Here is a 19,054-nt window from a genome sequence, read left to right as displayed (position 1 = left end):
TATCAGATTTTGAACTTAGATAGCCATCTTGAAGACCTTTTGGTGCTGTTTACACTCCTGTCCTTCTTTAGACCTAAGCCCCTCAGGTTTCTGAGCTACACGCCTGCGAAAATGGGGAGAGGTATTTTGGGAAGAGTATTTCAAAGTCACCTTGGCATTCACGACGTCATAACGTCATTCAAATCCTGCCATTCCGTAGGCCATACGGCGATCAAGGCCAAGAAAATATAATTGCATTGGCGTTCATATCTGACGTTCGTGAGCGCGATTTCCAGATATAACGGCCTTCATTTGGTTCTCAATCAATGTTTTGCAAGGTACGATGACATAATCAAACCATGACGTATTAAGCAGCATGTTTACTAAACAGAGAATTGTGCTGCCTAGAGCACTTTCTTACACTTGAAAAGTATACCAATAGTTGCAGTTGGCTTGTTTCATGCCATCTGATGCCTGCTTCAATATCTTCAAATGTGAAATATTCCCTTTAAGTGTTGGAACCCAAACCACCTAGGCTCTGTCAAAAGACGCATCCGATTACCTAACCATCTTTGGAAAAGACTAAAGACAGGTGCGTAACACGCGAGCGACCAAAACAATCTAAAACATTCTGTGCTTAACCCATGATCGTCAGTACACTTACAGGGAACGTTTTACATTTGAAGATATTGAAGCAAGCACTACCTGTAATGAAGCAGGCCACTTTTGACTATTGGTATGCTTTTAAGTAGAAAGGATTGCTTTAGGCAACACAATTTCTCTGTTTAGTAAAGGTGATCCTCGTTACGTTGTTGTTTCATTACGTCATCGTACCTTGCAAAATATTGATTGAGCGCCAATTGAGGACTGTTATATCTGGAAATTGTGCTCACGAACACCAGACATGAACGCCTCGATCATTATATCTTTTCTCGGTTTTCAACGCCGCATATCTTATGGCATGACAAGACTTGAATGACGTTATTATGACGTTATGGCTGCCAAGGTGACCTTAAAATGCTCTCCACGAAAAAGTCTCCCCATCTTCGCCGGCGCATAGCTCAGAAACTAGAGGCGTTCAGGTCTTAAGTGGGGAAGGGCTGCGAACTGCACCAAAAGGTCTTCAAGATGGCTATCTCAGTTCAAAACCCCATGCAGTGGAACACTCCCTTTAAGGGTCCCAAATCTCTTGAACACAAGATTTTCAACGAATCCAAAAATACGCTTAGTCTTGAAAAGAGAAGTCATCCCACCAAGTACTTACTATGCCTTCCGGCCAGCTGGTAGTTCTTCGTACATCGGGGACAACATAGTCACTGGTAGGAGAGACCATCGATCGATTCACCAGCCATTTCAAAGACGAGAATAGCGCAGTAGGCTCTCGACTTTCGGCCAAGCCCCGACATCAGGAGTGTTCAGAATGGGTCACTAAGTGTAGCAAGCTTCATTAGGTTTAACGCATGCTAGTTAATTATGCAATTTGTTCTAACATTGACAAAAACCGATGTTCATGTCCGTTTGAAATGGCATCAGGATGTTCATCTACGGCGATCACATTCCGTGCATCAATACGATGCAAATCTGGCATGATAACTGGGGCCAGTTCCCAAACGTGTGCACTGTTCCACCAAACTGGCGCGCCAAGGCAAACCGGCAACCGGTCACAGCCATCGGCCGGCGTGGTACGGCGTGGACGTGTTGTTGATCGGCCAGATCAATCCTGTGGATTCAGGGTGCTTACAGCACACCCCTCTTGGCGAAGTTCAATGACCAAATTATCCATCAAGCATGTTAAAGGCACACGAACAAAAGTGCATATGTATTTTTTCTCTCTGTGCGCATGTGTTTATATAGTGCTTTCTAGCGTTGACTGGAGTGTGACCACTCGCCACCCGCGCCGACCGATGCACATTGAACTCGCGCTAATGCTTCATAAAATTCCCGGTTATGGCCAATAAAGTTGTTTTACGATCCCATTGAAGAGAGCGATTCCGAAAACAAAGCCGGGCGGGCGCGGCGCCGCCGCCAGTCTCACCTGGGCCAGTGCAGGAGCCACATCCGGGGTGCGCCGGTGCGTCTCGCGGCGCGCCAGCGGCGGCAGATCTTGAGCGCCCACCGAAATTACCGGGAAGCGCGCGCGTGATGCGCTGTGCAGTGTGCCGGTGCCGTGCCGAGAGCGGCGAGGGTGGAGTCTGCCGCGTGCCGCGCAGCCTGTATTGGCGGACGCGGGCCGAGCGCCGGCCGAGCGGCCGGCCTGCCGCTCGGCCATTGGTCCAGTCCGGATCTCGGCGCTGCAGCGATCTCCGCGCTGTTGACGGCCCGACGCTGGAATCGTGATACGGGAATGCTGTCAGCATGCAGGACAAGAAGTCGGCGTAGGACGTTTGTGTTCTCAAGCATGTTTTTTTGCCGAGACAATGTTGGTGTGGCTTCACTTTATGAATTGCTGGGACCGAAATTGCACGCGGTGTGGTTTGAACGTAGTTTGCAGATTTATTCGTCAGAGCAGGATGTGATGCAGCGTGCTATGACCATCCCACTTGTCTTATGAGTATCAACTCTGCGTGGGAGCAATATACAGGCCTGCATAATCCTCCCACGTAAATTCGCACGTGCTTTGACTGAGCGAAGTAATTTTGGCACTGTCAATACCTACGACTAGCCTTGTCCAATGTTCTCTGATGACAAGAAAGTAAGAGCGCGGTCGAAATTATGCCTGCAACTTTATGTATGATGTTAATGCATCTGACGTATCGAATGACGACCAACGAAAACATGGTTTGAACGCATACTTGCTTTCACGACGGAATGCCAAGTGCTTACCTGTAATATACACTGCGCCCATTAACTGTGGAATGCTAGAATGCTATTTTTTACCAATACGGATATCTGAATTTGTACGCTTTGAAAACTGAGGTGTGTTTGTAAACGCGTGCATACGGCATGAAACAGAGCCATAACTGCTACGAATACAGGCACGAATACTGTACTATTACCCATGCTAGGGAAAGAGAGAGCTAATGCCTCGCAGCGGATTTCTTTCGGGTTGCACAGAAAAATGGCAGATAAGGGCACCACCAATTTACCATAGCTGAAAGCACTGGGTACAAGCAGTGTTCAAGAATGTGTGGTTACATTTCACGTCAGTGAGCTGTAGCCAGCGATGGGCGACGCCACCTCCTGAGTGTGTTTTGGGTGTCGTGTGGGTGCACTCAGGTGATTCGCCCAAACGCTGCAGGCCATCCTCCGACATTCTTCCCAAAAGTTAGCAGAGCTCTCACAGCTACATGCGGGGCCTTTTCGCTCTGAGCTTGCTATTCGTGAACAGGGTATATCTTCCATTGGTGAATGATGTGCATGAACATCCTACATAATGATAAAGTCTGAGCAAACAGGTGATTTCCGATAGCAGAATTATATTTTCAACGCCAAGCAACAGCAGTCGTCTGTGGTGTCGTGTATTTCCTTGCATCGGTGTTGTACTATTACAAACCGTTGATCATTTTCTTGATGAAAATCTGCTTTATTTACCATACACTTTAAAGATGGTACATTTTCTTTCAAAAACAAAACCTTTCATTTCGGTGTTCTGAGCATTAATTTTGGCATGCCGTGAAATGCTTCAACACGCTACCAATGCCAAGCCGTGTCACTAGTTTGTTTGGGTGGATCGAACAGGATTTAACTGGATTTCTTAGGCTCCATTATTGCTTAGGCATTGATGGGGCCCTTTATCTGCCTGCCACGTCCGCCCCCTTCCGTCCTTGAATATTTGTCTGCGCCCTCAGTATGGAGCGTAAAATGCCAAACGATATGCTTGAAGACTTGAAAGAGTATCCTAATATTTTCGGAAAATATGGCATCTTGACCTCGATTTCATTAGTTCTATGGAGCTCCACCTTTGGCAACTGAGCTATCTGCTGTAGTTCCTGTTCCGTGGTTTTAACTCAGTTAGTCACAATGACAACTCAGTGCTGAACTGCCGTCCCCAACTGATGCACAGGTGCAGGATCTTTCCGCCCAGCGTCGGTTAGCGAACCCGATTCTCACGATTTTTTAGCTCCAGTTCGGATGAAATATATTTCCATTAAAGATGCTCTTCTCTAAATCGTACGCAGCCTTCGGGATGATAATCAACCTTCCTCATACGCATTGTCAAAATATCTGCCAGTGCATCGTAGCAATAAATCATTACTTTATCAAAACGTAATCAAAATCAGTATGTTCGCTCGATGGACGTGAACATTTCAAAACAAATATATGTATTGTGTGCATAGCACACATGTACTCCATACGTCCTCTAAAGACTGTAGCCAGTGATTTAGTGTTTGATAGTGGTTCACGATCCTTTGTGACATCTTGCCGAGGACTCACTCTTCGTCACTAGATTGTCTGAACATGCACAATATCTCAGCATGACATCACCGTTCCATAGCTGATATGTTGTGACTGCGACTCTCCGCGGTAAAGCTGAGATGGAACTGCAGGTCAGTGAGTACTAATGGAATTGTGATAAAACATTCAACTTAAGTGGCTCGGCCCGACCTCCACGTTCTCCAATAGCTTTGCAACCACTGCTCGCAGACTCATGTGGCTTTCAGCAACAAGACGTGCAAGACGTATGCAAGTTGTGCTATGTTGCTGGGGAATTCGAGTGCCAGCTATCTGATCAGGCAAGATCTTCCTGCAATATCCGAATGTTGCTACGATTTCAACCTCCCCATTGCATAACTGTAGGAACAAGGGGGCCAGCCGGCTATCCCACCCCTTTTTACACTAACCGATGCATGACCAAACCGTTGCATGTCCAATGAACCGGCCCTGGCGATGCATGCAAAGAACTGAATTAAAATTTGGTATTGCCGCTCCACCCCGTGGTATCAAATCGGAAAATTAAAACGCGCAAAGTGCAAAACAGCTGATGAACGTAGGTCGGAGCCGGGTCTAGATCTCAATGACCCGACGTCGCAACGGCACGAGACTAACATAGTATGACCTAGCAAACAGGTACAAAAACACAGGCAAAAATTGTGAGCCGATGAGTGCAGCTGGTCACGCCTTTTTGTGCGTGAGCCATGAGCACGCCCGTTTTGAACGCTTTAAGCAAATATGTATCCGTCCCAGATCCTGGCACCCACAGCAGATGAAGGCGTGAAGCTAACTGTACGATGCGCGTGAATGTGCTGGGTACTACTCACTGACGGGTCTCACCAAAACTCTCCGGCCCATAACCTCGAAACTCTCGACCGGAAAGGGGCCGGTCAATTGAGGTATCGACCGGGAAGGGGCCGGTCGATATCTCGTTTTCCATAGCCACCGACTTAGAACCCACCACGCTGAGACCTGAGGCGAGAAAAACCGGGGCATGAAAGCCACAAAGGAGTGTAGCCCTGTTTCTGATGACCAGTATCCACTCAACCTGTTGGAGTGCTTTGCAATACTTTGGTCATTATTTCAAGAGCTGTAAGTAACTGCGAGTCAAGTGATGCCCTCGATTAAAGTTGTCGTGTTATGTCGTACCCATGATCGGCCATTTTTAATCAGCTGAATGGGGATAGGCTCGAGAATGCCGTGGGAGTGAGCCTCCATCCGTTGCATGTGAGCGGATGGTATAATTTCCAACGCATTCGGCGTTCGCATTGATGTCGAATGTGTCCGGCCCCACGAGTCCAGCTTTGGCGTCACCTACACAGCAGGTGGCAATTCCCACATCTGTTGTTACATCGTTCGTCCCAACGTCCAACTTAAGGCGTCTTACCGGTGTTGAATAGCCAGATGTTGATATGCCGTTCACCCGGAAGCCGTTTATGTTTATATAAGTATTTTCCAGCCATGCATATCTATAACCTATCATCCTCCAAAAGCATACGTTGTGTGCTAGCGCAAAGGTGTAAATGTTTAACCGATATTGACGCATGACAGCGTTTGGTGGGCGACCACCCCATTCCTCTCTGCTTGATATTAATGTGCAAGGTATGGTAAGGTACTGAATGTGGACTGCGATTAGCAAACGATTAGCATGGCAAAATAACAGCTGCCAGCCTTTTTCATCGATCCGTATTTACCTGCGGTCGATGTGTAAGAGAAGAGTTCTTTGCTGCGCATGGGCAGTGCACGTTGCCCATTTGCAATACCGTCTGTCTTGTCATTTAGCTGTCAAACTCCGTCAAGATTCGCCAATCTTTTCCGGCTGTAGACGTCCGGACGTCGATCAGTAGATAACCACAGCCTGCTGATGTTTATTTGCATGGGCCGGCTATCCATGCCCACTGTACTGGTTGTTGCATGAGCTCAGTGTCGGGGCTTATAGTACATCGCCTGATAGCATTTCAAAGTTTACATCAGACATATATCGGAAATATATGCATACATTATATTAAAACAGATATAAATAGATGTATACACATCCTATATTAAAAGCACATATGCGTAAATAAATGCATATCTTATATGAAAACGAATATCAGAAAACATGAGGACAATTCAACGGCCGTGCCGTTCATTTGCGTTTAACGTTCGTCCATTACCAATTTTCCATATTGATTGGAGAAGGGAACGAAACAATTTGGTTAGGGGGATAGGGGATCAGGTCCTTAAGCTGTTCTTATGTTACTTGACCCAGTAGGTCACGTGAGTATAGACATACTCACGTGTATGGGTTCTGTCTGTCTGTCTGAGTCTGTCTGAGTGGGTACTTAGATGGTTCTTGAGAACACCTATTGTTAACAAAAGCGAGCTGACTCGCGAACCAGCGCTTTCGTCGACAGGCCTGTATCGGTCACCAGCAGGTCGGGGTTGTCTTTGCCCCTTGTCCGTGCCTTTACATGCGGTATTGCTCACTTTACGTAAACGCAAGCTGCTTAAACATGGTGGGCATTGGGATTGGGGTGCACCGTGGAGTTCCGTGATATGTTCATGAAGTTAACTAAATGGAGTGTTTAAATATGCCAGCGATGCAGCTTTGATTTACTGATCTGTAAGAAGGCATTAGGGTTTAGAGAAGTTGTATGTTATGCCGCGTTTGGAAGATTTCATAAATGCTACCTTTTGCAGCTGTGTGGACATCAGTATTTGTGCTTTTTCGTTTTTCTGTTGGAATATCCATTCTCTTGGAATGGATATTCTATATATATATATATATATATATATATATATATATATATATATATATATATTGACATCTTAGAATGAATATTCTAAAACATATGTATGATCTCCTCCAATATCATTTATACAGCATAAACGGTTAGGAACAGATCCCGTTCGAACACAAGCTTGAATGTTCCGGAATTTCAGGCAACCGACACCTATTGGTTCGTGCGTTTTAAAGATTTTAGGCAGTTACGTGTGACGAGATAGTCTGAATTTCTTGAAGATGGCTTAATCGTTGTCATCCAGTATAATCATAGACACTGATAAAAGCATAGACAACTAATCTGCAGGACCGTTTGCGCACGCTTAATTGGACCCACGTTACTGGTCGGCTGGAATAGGGCCGAATGTTCACCTGCCAAGCAGCGAAGCGAAGCACGTCACTTGTGCCCCGAACACACCACCCACGTTGTGTCATCCAGTTGAGTCAAAAGCTTTGCCTCCTCCCTTTCACCAGACAGGACTGCGGGGTGTTTTAAGTGCCGATTCATTTCGATCATTCGAAAAGTCCCCGAGGCTGGTGTCACAACAGGCAGTCAGCATGAGCCCTCCTTACCTAATCGGAGGCAACAGTTGGACCTCATGTTTCGTTGCTTTTGTGTCTTTGGTGATTTTGGGGTGGCATTTTGTCCAAACGCTGAGGGTTAGAAGCCACGTCGAGGCCATTGGTTTGAAATGCTCCGTTCATGTAAAACATACTGTAATAATATAAGATAATGTATAATACAATCATAAAATATATAATATATTATATATATATATATATATGATAATGATATATATATATATATAGATATATATATATGATATATATAGATATGTGTGATATGTAATGATATATATATATATGATATATATAGATACGTGTGTATATATGTATATATATATATATATATATATGAATAATAAAATAATATAAGATCATGCGAGGTGCGAGCTAATCTTCGCTGCTTGCACAAAAGTGTGTGGAACTTAACATCTTGGCAGTGCACATGGAAAAGTGTGAACAAAAGGTGCGGCGCTAAAACCTCGTGCTGTGCCGAAAGGACGGACTTGCAGCAACATGCACTATCTGCACCAAGCAACCGCCCGTCAGCGGGCCTCCGCACTGAGCGTCATCTATTGAGACCAAACGATACTACGTCACCGCGCGCGTTGTAGCCACGATGGCATGTGCTACCCCAAAATGCTTATTCAAGTCCAGGAGCAGACTATCAACGACTGCACGGTGTGAATTGGCGTTATGTTGATCGGGACAATCTTGCTTGAACAATGGTGACGAACCGGCATCGGAATACCGATCACCAATGTCCAAATCAAGCCCACTGTGCCTTGCTGCGGCGGAGTGAGCTTCAAACTGAAACTAAAATGCTCGGCCATCAATGCTTAGTTTTTCGTTGGGGGTGGTCTGACACCAAAGACGGGGTGCAGGAAAACCGGGACAGATGATACATTTTTTATTTCGTTTTTGTGCAACACGATACCAATCTTTCTACTGAAGCTCGGCAGTCCGCCATCGGTATTTAGATAGTGTCCCCAGCTAGACGTCCCATCGTTTGCGACGCTGCGCATGTTGCACTGGCATGCGAACACGAGGCACGATACTCCATCTGGCCTTCCACACCTGGATGTTTGCCGCCCACAAATACGAGGAGGTGGGAACGCTGGGGTCAGGCCGAGGTGCATCAATGTGCTTTAGGCCGCATTTCTAGATTTGGTGCTGGGCACATAAACTCGGGAATCACTACTGCAAAAGGGGCTCTTCCAAGGAACCACGGCGTAGGGCCAACATGCAAGCAATAGGACTTGTGGCCTGCTTACTGGTGTGTTGCTGTTTGTATCGCTTCGAATGGGCGGGATGGAATCGAATAAACCGCGAGGTAGTGATACCGACCACTTTGCTCTCACCTAACTTTGTAATCCTCAAATATTTCTACTGCTTATGATAATGGATGCAGCGGATTACTTGCAATAAAAGCCTCGTCCAGATTCATGGATCGCATTCAAGCAGTGATAAAAATCGTGGCGGTCTCAGTTTTTGTTAGGTTTTGGCTGACAACAGTGTTCCAGTCATGATCCAGTGACCAATTGAGCAATGGGTAAACACGAACCATACGCCATAGCTGAGACAAAAAAAAAACAGTCAGGGTATGGGGAGAGGGCACATCCATGTCATTCTTTCGTCAGTGCTTTCATCCAGTGAGGGATATGGCCCGGTGTGAGTGTCTAGACAACAGTTCATGACGGAACGTAGGAAAATACAGGTGAGGGTCGCTGGAGGGGCGTTAATGAGCGCTGGAAGGTGTGTGGGGGGGGGGCATTCCTTGCCGTTGGTTGGTGGTAAATTGATTCATAAAAAACAGAAATGAATTACTTGCATCAATCGCCACTTGAATTTTTGCAATGCGACGACCAGTTCTTGAGATACGAGCGCAGTTACTTTTGCCCCCACCCCTATCTGGGTGTTTGCGAGTAGCGAAATAGTCCAGGCAGTGTCAGATTAACAACCAATGTAAAGTTGTAAAGTCTACAAGACGCGTATGCCAATACAAATGCAGGTGCATCCATCGCAAATGTGCCGACAAATCCGTAAACACACCAGGAAGATGTGAATCTGCCGACGCGATTGCTGTGGTATCTCTCTTAAAGTGCTTTCTGATGCACCGCGTCCACACACGGAATAATCGCACCGGACTGCAATCCTTTCAGCCTGCACTGCCGCCGCTAATGCAGCTTTGTATGAGAGTGACATCTGAGCGATCCCATCGGCATGAGATGGACGCTAGTGGTGACAGCCTCGTTTGACTATAGTGCAGCCGCTTTAAATACGGTCCGCCCGGAATAGCTACGGGCACCTGGGGTGGCGGGATGGAGGCAGGTCCGGGTACGGGGGCTCCGCCACGATGGTATGCTGAGGGCACCTGGGGTGGCGCGATGGAGGCAGGTCCGGGTACGGGCGTCACGATGGTATGCTGAGGGCACCTGGTGTGGCGGGATGGAGGCAGGTCCGGGTACGGGGGCTCCGTCACGATGGTATGCTGAGGGCACCTGGTGTGGCGGGATGGAGGCAGGTCCGGGTACGGGGGCTCCGTCACGATGGTATGCTGAGGGCACCTGGTGTGGCGGGATGGAGGCAGGTCCGGGTACGGGGGCTCCGTCACGATGGTATGCTGAGGGCACCTGGTGTGGCGGGATGGAGGCAGGTCCGGGTACGGGGGCTCCGTCACGATGGTATGCTGAGGGCACCTGGTGTGGCGGGATGGAGGCAGGTCCGGGTACGGGGGCTCCGTCACGATGGTATGCTGAGGGCACCTGGTGTGGCGGGATGGAGGCAGGTCCGGGTACAGGGCTCCGTCACGATGGTACGCCGATCCATCTGCATTGAAGTTTGCGTTGACTCACGTTCTTGATTCTTGAGCTGCGTCCAACCTTATCCAATGATCTACCACGCATGCGCACAACATGGTCCGTAGGAGGTCGAGTTGGGATTGGAGGGAACGCGAAAAAGCATGGGAAGTTGTAGATTACTGCTAACACTGCGTGGTGTATTACTTTTCCAGCTCAATGTTTATGTTTCGTATTCGTTGTTACTTTAAAGTTTTCATTTTAACCCTTGATCTACAAAAATTCAAACGAGCTGCTCTCCTGCTGATACTGGCGAACAAAAATTATGACGCCTTTGAGAGAAGAAGCTTTAAACGTTCTAGGGAATCAATTAGCTGGTTTAGAATGTAGCCCTCGCGCAAATTTCACCTATATGACTTTTTAATTGATACTGAGAACAGACGAGCATTCACAGCACCGTGAACTGGTGGCGGAGCCTGGTGATGCAACTGGGAGAGTAAAGGCAGTTGAAATCTAGTGGTTTGAGTAGTTTAGAGTAAAGGTAGTAAACGTTTGTTTTTTGTGTTGCTCTCATAGTTAATATGTCCAGAGGACAGCCCCGTAAAAATATAAGCATAAGTTCAATTTCTGGAGGCACATTTACGGAAACTGTAACCCCGGCCATCGCTGTTTTTGCTCCTGAGCGCACGGGCTCACTTTTTTAGCTTGTTTCACTATCCGACTCTGTAAAAAATGGATGTTATTAGGCGAACTTTTTTCATTTTGATCTCATTTCTACAAATCTATCGAACACCAATGAAACCTTTTACTTTTTTGGGGGGGCACACGTTATTAATGGCTGAAGGGCCATTCCGTTCCAGCACAGGGTGCCTACTGGCTGCCATTCTGGCAACACGGGGCGGGGTCGATCCGGAGAACTTTCGATGGCTACACCACACAGCGGCTCCCTCCCTGACGCAGGAGACCCTCTGACACGGATAGGTGGCTCCGGATCGACGAAGGAACTTTCTATTACGCGACGAGATCCTTTATCGCCGCAGGTGACCAATTATCAATGCATAGACTCCGGTTCGGGTTACTAGGTCTTTGGATGGAATGGGCTCTCTCCGTTCGGTTCTGGGTGCCCTGATTTCACACAGATCCCTTCCATTGTCTCAATGTGGACTCCCTTCATTAGTTCTCGTATCTCCTTTCATTGCCAGAGGGCCCGGACCAACGCAAGAGGCCCTCTTGCATTTGGAGTCTATCCCTGCTCCTGTTCATCAAATACTCCCTTGGCCGAGTCGAGGCCCCTTGTCGAAGCAGGACCCCTGTTAGGCACTGTGGGATCCTGACCGACACAGGGAATCCTCAGTGATGCAGAGGCCCGACAAAAGCGAATCACCTGGCCCAGCCTTGTCTCTGCTTGGAAAACGGGTCCTGGGGTTCCAATAGCGTAGTGATTAACGCGTCTGTTAACGCGCAGCCCCAGCAGCTGAGGACATCGTAAAGCCCCGATGACGACGACGAAGCTGGGCCCTCAGGGCTCATAGCCATACGGAGTCCACTGGACGGAGTTGGCGGTCTCCGACCGAAATAGAGCTCCATACTGTCCCAGGGAGCCCCAATCGGTGAATGAAACTCTCTGACTGACATTTGAGGTGGAGACTCTAAGGGCGGGGAGCCGTCCCTAATGTGACCTACAGCCAGCCCTTCGGGCCCTTGAGCCCTCCATTCGTACCATTGTTTCTTGGTCTTGAGGAACCCCCCCCCCCCTTCGGGTCCCCTCTAGCACAGCCCCTGGCCGACTCTAGACGGCTTGTCGACACAGGACCCCTGTTGGGTACTGAAGGCCCTCGGCCGACACAGAGGCCCCTCATTGTTTCTGGGTCGCCGGCCAGTGCAGATTACGGGCCACCCTGGCGGGCGTCGACATAGAGGCACGTATTCTCAGGGGTCTTTAATCAGTGCAAGAGGCCTTGACCTGCATTTCAGGTCACACCTACGAGACGGAATTCTTCATGTGACGTGGAGCCGACCCTTCCGGCCCATAATCGTCTGTCCAGAGAGGTCCTTCAGGCCACTCGGGCACCGGGGGGGGGGGGGGGGGGCACGTTCCATCTGTATTTCCCTGCTCGTGCCACTGCCAACAAATAGGCAAATATAAAAATTATTCGTTTTGCTCTGAGACTCAGTTCATATCTTCGCCATCTCTCATGCATGCCCATCGGTCACAAAATTGGGAGTTACTGAGTTCTCATTCCTCCAATTTCTGTCAATAAATGGTATAAATGACTATTAGCTTTGAGTTCCAGGGTGGTCAATCACAAATCAGATTCACTTCTCCAATGCCTATCGCCGCAGTAAAATAGTGTTTGTCTATTTTCCACCCATCTTAGATGAGTTCAATCAGGCAGCATCTGTATGGTATTCGCCGCTGCGACCACTGCAGGAGGTGGATTAAAAGTGTACCCCTGGTATCTCAGCATCTGATGGTTGAGTGGGAAGATAGCAAAAATATTCGACATCCCTGGTCAATCTTAACCAGGAATCATCGAGTTAACATCTATTACGTGGCGGGTTGCGTCACAGGTAACACGAGATGCCTTGCAATCGCTACAATCTTGGAACGAGATCGATGCCGTCCAGCTCGGGTAATAATGGTAAAAAAGAACTGAAGCCGGAACCAAACAAACGGGTGTGTTCCGATATTTTGTAATAATGGCATGTGTTGATGCGTGCCAAGTTCAGATGACGTCACGTCAAGCCACGACCAGCTCACCTCACCTGTCATGATTGCCTGCTCTTCCAGGCCACGTGACAATGGAAGCCAATGGCCTGGCGATGCGCCAGTTACGCTGTTTTACTTGTGACAAATGAGTGCAGCAAACCATTTTGGTTTGATAGTAGTAAGCTCACCTCGCATAGCCCCTGAGGTGACCTGGTGTGACCTCACATGCTGTGACTGACCCTGACTGGCAGAAAGTCACACCAGTCGACGGAATTGCCCCCAAAACAGGCTGCAACAAGAATACTGTGATTTTCCACATGTGGTGGCAAGAATCGCGTACAGGCCTTTACTGATAACGCCATAACTAGGTGACCTGAGCAAACAGGATTTTTCAAATAGACTGCCTTTCCGTCACGGGACATTTTGTGACACACCTGGCACGGCACGAAAGTTCTTCACAAATTCCGGGGGTGGGGTGGGGGGGGGGGGGAGGGGGTGAAGTGGGCACCTTAACTTCTCAGTTGGTCGTGGGCTGACCAGAAAGCTGGAAAACCTACCCGGCACATTGGTAGCACCAGTCGGAAATTATATCGCAATTTGGGAAAAGCTCTTGCTGCCTCCCCCGCGTATTCGGAATAGCGGGTTCGCTAGAGGGATGCAGTGGGATGCCTGGAACTGGTGCTGACATCAGTCCAATCTTATTTGTGCATCGCACATCAACTGCAACCAGCAGTAAAAGCGTATACGAGGCACATGCCGTTTCGCTGCAGCACAATTTTTCGCATTTTGTCACTTCTCTGTGCACCTTGTGTGCAGTTACTTCGACTGTCCATCTACTGGTGGCTATGTTTTCAGTTTTACGTCCGTCAAACTTGTTACAGCAGCAATGAAAAAACGTCTACGTTTTATTCCCACCTATGGGTTCCAGTAGGCCAGGCGGTAAGTGCTATATCAATTTCGCTGGACACCAAAACCGGAACCCATACTTACTTAGGTGGCCGCCTGTACAAGCCAGATTGGCTTACAACTAAAAATGTATATAGTTACGCTAAGCTTAAAAAGTGAACAAGGTGAGAAGTGGCATATATTTCTCGCTGCCACATCAGCATCCGTTTTTACCCCTCTACAAGGAACGAGCTCCGAAACGTCATTATTTCAAAGCGGTGCATAAATTTAAAATCGCCTCCCCGATCAGAAAACTGCACCTTTTTGGCGGCCTTATTGATTTGGCTTCATTTTATTGTTCTTTTGAGACGTTCGACAAGCATCTGTACCAATTTATTCCTACATTTAGCTCTTATGCCATCTTTTGCTCACGAACGCAACATAAGTCACAATCACCGCAGTCTGCAAAAGTAGTCTGTACGTAAGTGCCTGCACGCATGCACATCGACATCAAAATAACACAAAAACACCAGCTGCCGCCTAGCGAAGCCCATCCCCACCGGGAGCCCATCACTGCCACCGGCTTCCGGACGTCATCCATCGGCCGTTCTCGCTCGGGCCCGCCGGCGACGACGCGCCTGCCGTGCCAGCGGCGGCCGGCGGGCCGGCGGCGGGACGGCGCGGCGCCGCCTCCGATGCGGCGCGAGTGCCGCACGCCGCGGCCGCTTTGATCCGCCGCCATAAAACTTTAACGACCAGCGTAAAATGTGTCCGGCGACCGCCTGTTGTGACCGCCGCCGCCGCCTGGCCGCCCCGGAAGCGACGCGCGCGCGTCCTGCGCCGAGCGTTTAGGCGGGCCACCGCTGGTAAGAGCTCTCCCATGGCGAGCGTCGTGAGTTTTTGTGGCGTCGGCGACTGAGGAGCGCGCGGCGGCCGCATTCTGACGTTCGGGCGGCGACCACACACAGACAATGGCCACGTATCGGGCCTGCCAATCGCTAAAATGCTGCCCCACGTCAGCCGACTTGATTTATACCCGACAAAGATTGATGATTTATTGCTGAGCCACCCAGGAGTAATCCGGTCATTAGTCACCTTTTTTGCCAGACTCATATATTCTGAGCCTCCTAATGGGCAGCCGGGCTTAAAATTGTCAATTGCAAACCTGTATAAGGATGCGAGCGAGGTCCGGGCGGCGGTCTTCAAGCGGGCATCTTGCTCGAGCCGGGCGGCACATGAAACTCTTTCGCGGGGCGCACGAGCTTCACGAGTGTCTAACAATGTCAACATTTAGACGCTTGCACACAACAACATGTGCAAAAATGGTCGACACGGCCACCAGTGCAGTTTGTTTGAGGTAAAAATGTCAACGTTACCTGCAGGTGTTTTGCGGACACGGGCATCACGCCAGTTATGGCGACAATGCTATTTTCCGAGTTAGTTACTTGTCAGAGTTGTATATAACCATGTAGGCGTGAAGAGGTGTGGATAAACCACACATTCGTACTGCGTTGGTGAGTGAACCGAACATTTTCTTTGCGTGAGCCTTTACGCCTGTAAGTGACTAAAAGATCCAGCTGAAACTGAAAGTCATAAAAGGAAAAATTCCCCCCGCCCTCCCAAGAAGATAGTTAAAATAATGCTCATCCGTACATTACATATACGTGTAAACGGGTATGCATCTCATGGTGAGATATGCTGGTAGCCTCTCGAGACACCCCAGCTATTTTGACGCTCGAGGGCGCAACTCACTTCGCAGCTCACTTTTGCAGTTGACGCGCCCTTATACACCAATGACTAACTATCGGGAGCCTTTCTCATCATTAATCTTCTCAGCCACTCCTTTGGCCTCTAGAAAGCATTGGTCAGCCTGAACAACATCTGATCACCTCCCGGATGACCATCTTATGGAGCTAGGGATCCACTTGGAATCCTTTGATCGCTGCTAGGGCTCTGTGAACGTCACCGTAATGTTTTCCCTCCTGACGCTGTACTATGAGCACATACGGCTGCCTCTGAAACTGTTCTACATCTGATCTATCGTTCGTTATGGAGGCGAGACTATCCTGAAGCTCTGACCGCCCACAGGGGCTGGTCGTTTTAGGGCACACGTTCGTTGTGGTACAACATATGATCTCCCGCGTAATAAAAGACCGTATAACCTAGAGATCAGTCGATGTTGCCTAGCCAAATGCGCTAACAGTGGAGCTTCTGCCTCTTGAATTACAGCAGACTCAAGACCGTTCATAAGCCCTAGGCGTCTAAGGGCTTCTTGCTACCTTGGAGTTGTTTAACCAGTTGGACCATATGTTCTCCTGAATAGTCCGACTGCTTTCGGGGCCACTCAAAATCCTTAAGAGATTCTATACCGTGTTAAGATTCATCAGCGATATTAGCCCCCCCGCCCCCGCCGCCCCCGCCGAGAAGATTCTCGTTTGAGTTCAGTATGCTTCCATTTACCTGACAACTGGCTTTGGTATCAAGCATCCTTGACATTCTTCAGTACTCGAAGGCAGCGGGCTTACCTGGATAGATTACTTGGATAATGGACACTTACTTTGAACCCTTGATCGTCTCAAGCGAGGTGCCTCTGGAAATATCACAGCATTCTTCATCGTACTACCGTCTAACGGTCTGATAACTCACACCCATCGCCGTTTGCGTAAACTGACTTGTAGTGCCCTACCTTTTCAGCCTATCAAAGGTGACCATCGGCTATTTCGACGCTATTTGGATGCTGAAACAAGAACTCAAAGTCGCATAGGGATCCTCCATTTATCTCTGCCCTACCGTCTCGGGCCCTGTACTGCACCCTGCTTCAAACTCCACTTGAGCTCTCCACCCTCCTGACCGTCCTATATTACGTTTGGGTAGTTCTGTGACCTAGACCCGTCTCAGATTCTCCAATTCCACACATCATGTCCTGTCACCATGGGAGCCAAGTACACCTTTGAGCATTGAACATTCAACGGACGGATACAAAATCGCGAAAACACGGTACGGACAGCCCGTACCACACCTGTACCTGTACCTGACCTGTACCGCCGCGGGTACTGGTACGGCCTGTACCAGTACCCGCGGCGGAGAGGTGTCTGGACTGCTAATGCGGGGCTTTAACAACACCAGGGCATGCCGACCGGTATTAGATGCATTGAATCCCTGCCAGTGCCAGCGTCAATCAAACCTTACTGTCCGTACAAGGACCCTCAGGTGCCTCGGCCGGCGTCGGTGCTGCGCCGGACCAGGCTTTTCGAGACTACCCCTAAATTGCAAGCTTCCCAGCACGCGCCCGTTCCCGCCACATCTTCCGTCAATCAAAAATGTTCTCACTTTGCAGTCATTGCTTGGTGAATGGAGTATATATATATACCTACTACTTCTTAGTTACTAGTTACTGCAAAACTTTGGTTCGCTACTTTAAACTGAACACATAATTTTTGGTCAGTATAAAAAGACGATTGCTATGTATCATTTGAAGATAATACACAACATTCATTTTCATTCACGCGGTGATAATTGTAAGGTCAACCTAAGGTAGCGAAACAAGATTCTAAGTTACAAATAACTTCCTGATAATACCGTTGGTGGTTGTAGTTCCAATATAAGAGCTGTACACTTTGTATTCGTTTCGCCGCGGTGTCGATCGCATTGCCAGTGCATCACGTGCAGTCACGCCTCTCCAACAGGAGGGAGCGGGCTTTACATGGGGTGCACACGTTAGCGCAAGCTCCGAGAGTTGCGACTTATTGGCTAAAAGATCATTCAATTGCTATATTTCTGCTACGTTGGTTGGCTTAGGCATAATCTCAGATTTACACACAATATCCATAGGACCACCACTGCACGCACACTTTCAACCAGTAGTCGTAAATACGGTTACAAATAATTTACGTTAGCAACAGCTAGGAGCAACAAACGGGTCGTATATTACCACGTTTCTAATTTGACTAGCTTGCTTTGGTAAAAATATGCACATTTCCATCCTTCTCCCACACACTGACAGCGCCTGGACACAACGTCGCTATCCGGGCATGCAATGTTCGCAACATTTATCACAGATTGAGTCGCTTTTTCTTGCTTTTCCTCCGAAGTTCTTTCTCCTCTTCTTGGAGGCGCTCCGCGAGCTCCCTGCGGCGTCGCTCAATCCCCTGGGTCCAGTCCTCCTTCGGCGGCTCCTCCGCAGCCGGCCGCTCCCGCTTGCCTGGCTCGGCGCTGGCCGGCGGCGGCGGCGCGAGCGGCCCCGGGCCCTGCTCCGGCGGCAGGGCCTCCCACGCACTGGAGTCTACCAGGTCGGCCGGACGGGCGCCGAGGCCGGCCATCTCGGCATCGAAGCGCGCCGCGTCCAGTGGCTCCGTGCGCAGCCCTTTCAGGATCAAGTGCGCACCGGAGCGTCGGTAGTCGTCCAGCTCGCGGTCGCGAGCGGCCACCTCGGCCAGCAGGCGGCGCTCGCGCTGCTGCGCCTGGCCTAGCGCCACTAACAGAGGGCGCACCAGGCGCGCTGCCAGGCCGCCGGGCAGCACGCGCAGCCGGAACTCCCAGCACAGTGGCACGCCTAGACCGTGGCTGGTTAGTCGAATAACATCTCTGTCCCAGGCGGCGCCACTGTCGCTGCGACCGAATGCCTCTTCCAAATATGGCAGGACCTGCTCACCAGTGGCCTCCAGCGAGGGGTTCAACGTCTGAAAACGCTGCAGGAATGCAGCGGCGTCCATCGTCTCGGAGAACACCTTGGAGAGATTGGTGACCAGTAGATTGTAACCTCCACTGGCACTAGAAAATTGGTAAAGGACATCACCAAGCCCCTGCCATGCACGCCATGGAATGGCATGAGAGCTGGACATCTGAAAAAAGGACACAAATGAAAGGGCACAACTCTGTGATAGGCACTGTTGAGAGACTTGCCATTTTGGTTTTCCAGCTACTGCAAATGCATGACCATAAATTGGACAATGTCCATTACCTGATGTCTGAAAAACTGATGCT

At 49.1% G+C, this 19,054-nt stretch overlaps 1 protein-coding gene across 1 annotated transcript in view; it reads right to left on the bottom strand.

The window, feature by feature from the left end:
- LOC119111149 (homeobox protein abdominal-A homolog) overlaps positions 1-18,783 on the bottom strand; it is a 76,452-nt gene extending 57,669 nt beyond the window's left edge. Inside the window, exon 1 of the mRNA XM_037234978.1 lies at positions 18,348-18,783. Coding sequence (XP_037090873.1) covers positions 18,348-18,783 — 436 coding nt within the window. The remainder of the gene's footprint in view (positions 1-18,347) is intronic.
- Positions 18,784-19,054: the final 271 nt, after the last annotated feature.

Source organism: Pollicipes pollicipes, unplaced genomic scaffold, assembly GCF_011947565.3.
Source record: "Pollicipes pollicipes isolate AB1234 unplaced genomic scaffold, Ppol_2.1 Scaffold_7261;HRSCAF=8764_pilon_pilon_pilon, whole genome shotgun sequence".
Taxonomy (NCBI): Eukaryota; Metazoa; Arthropoda; class Thecostraca; order Pollicipedomorpha; family Pollicipedidae; genus Pollicipes; species Pollicipes pollicipes.
The sequence above is the reverse complement of the archived record's forward strand: the minus strand, read 5'-3'. Positions and strand labels throughout refer to the sequence as shown.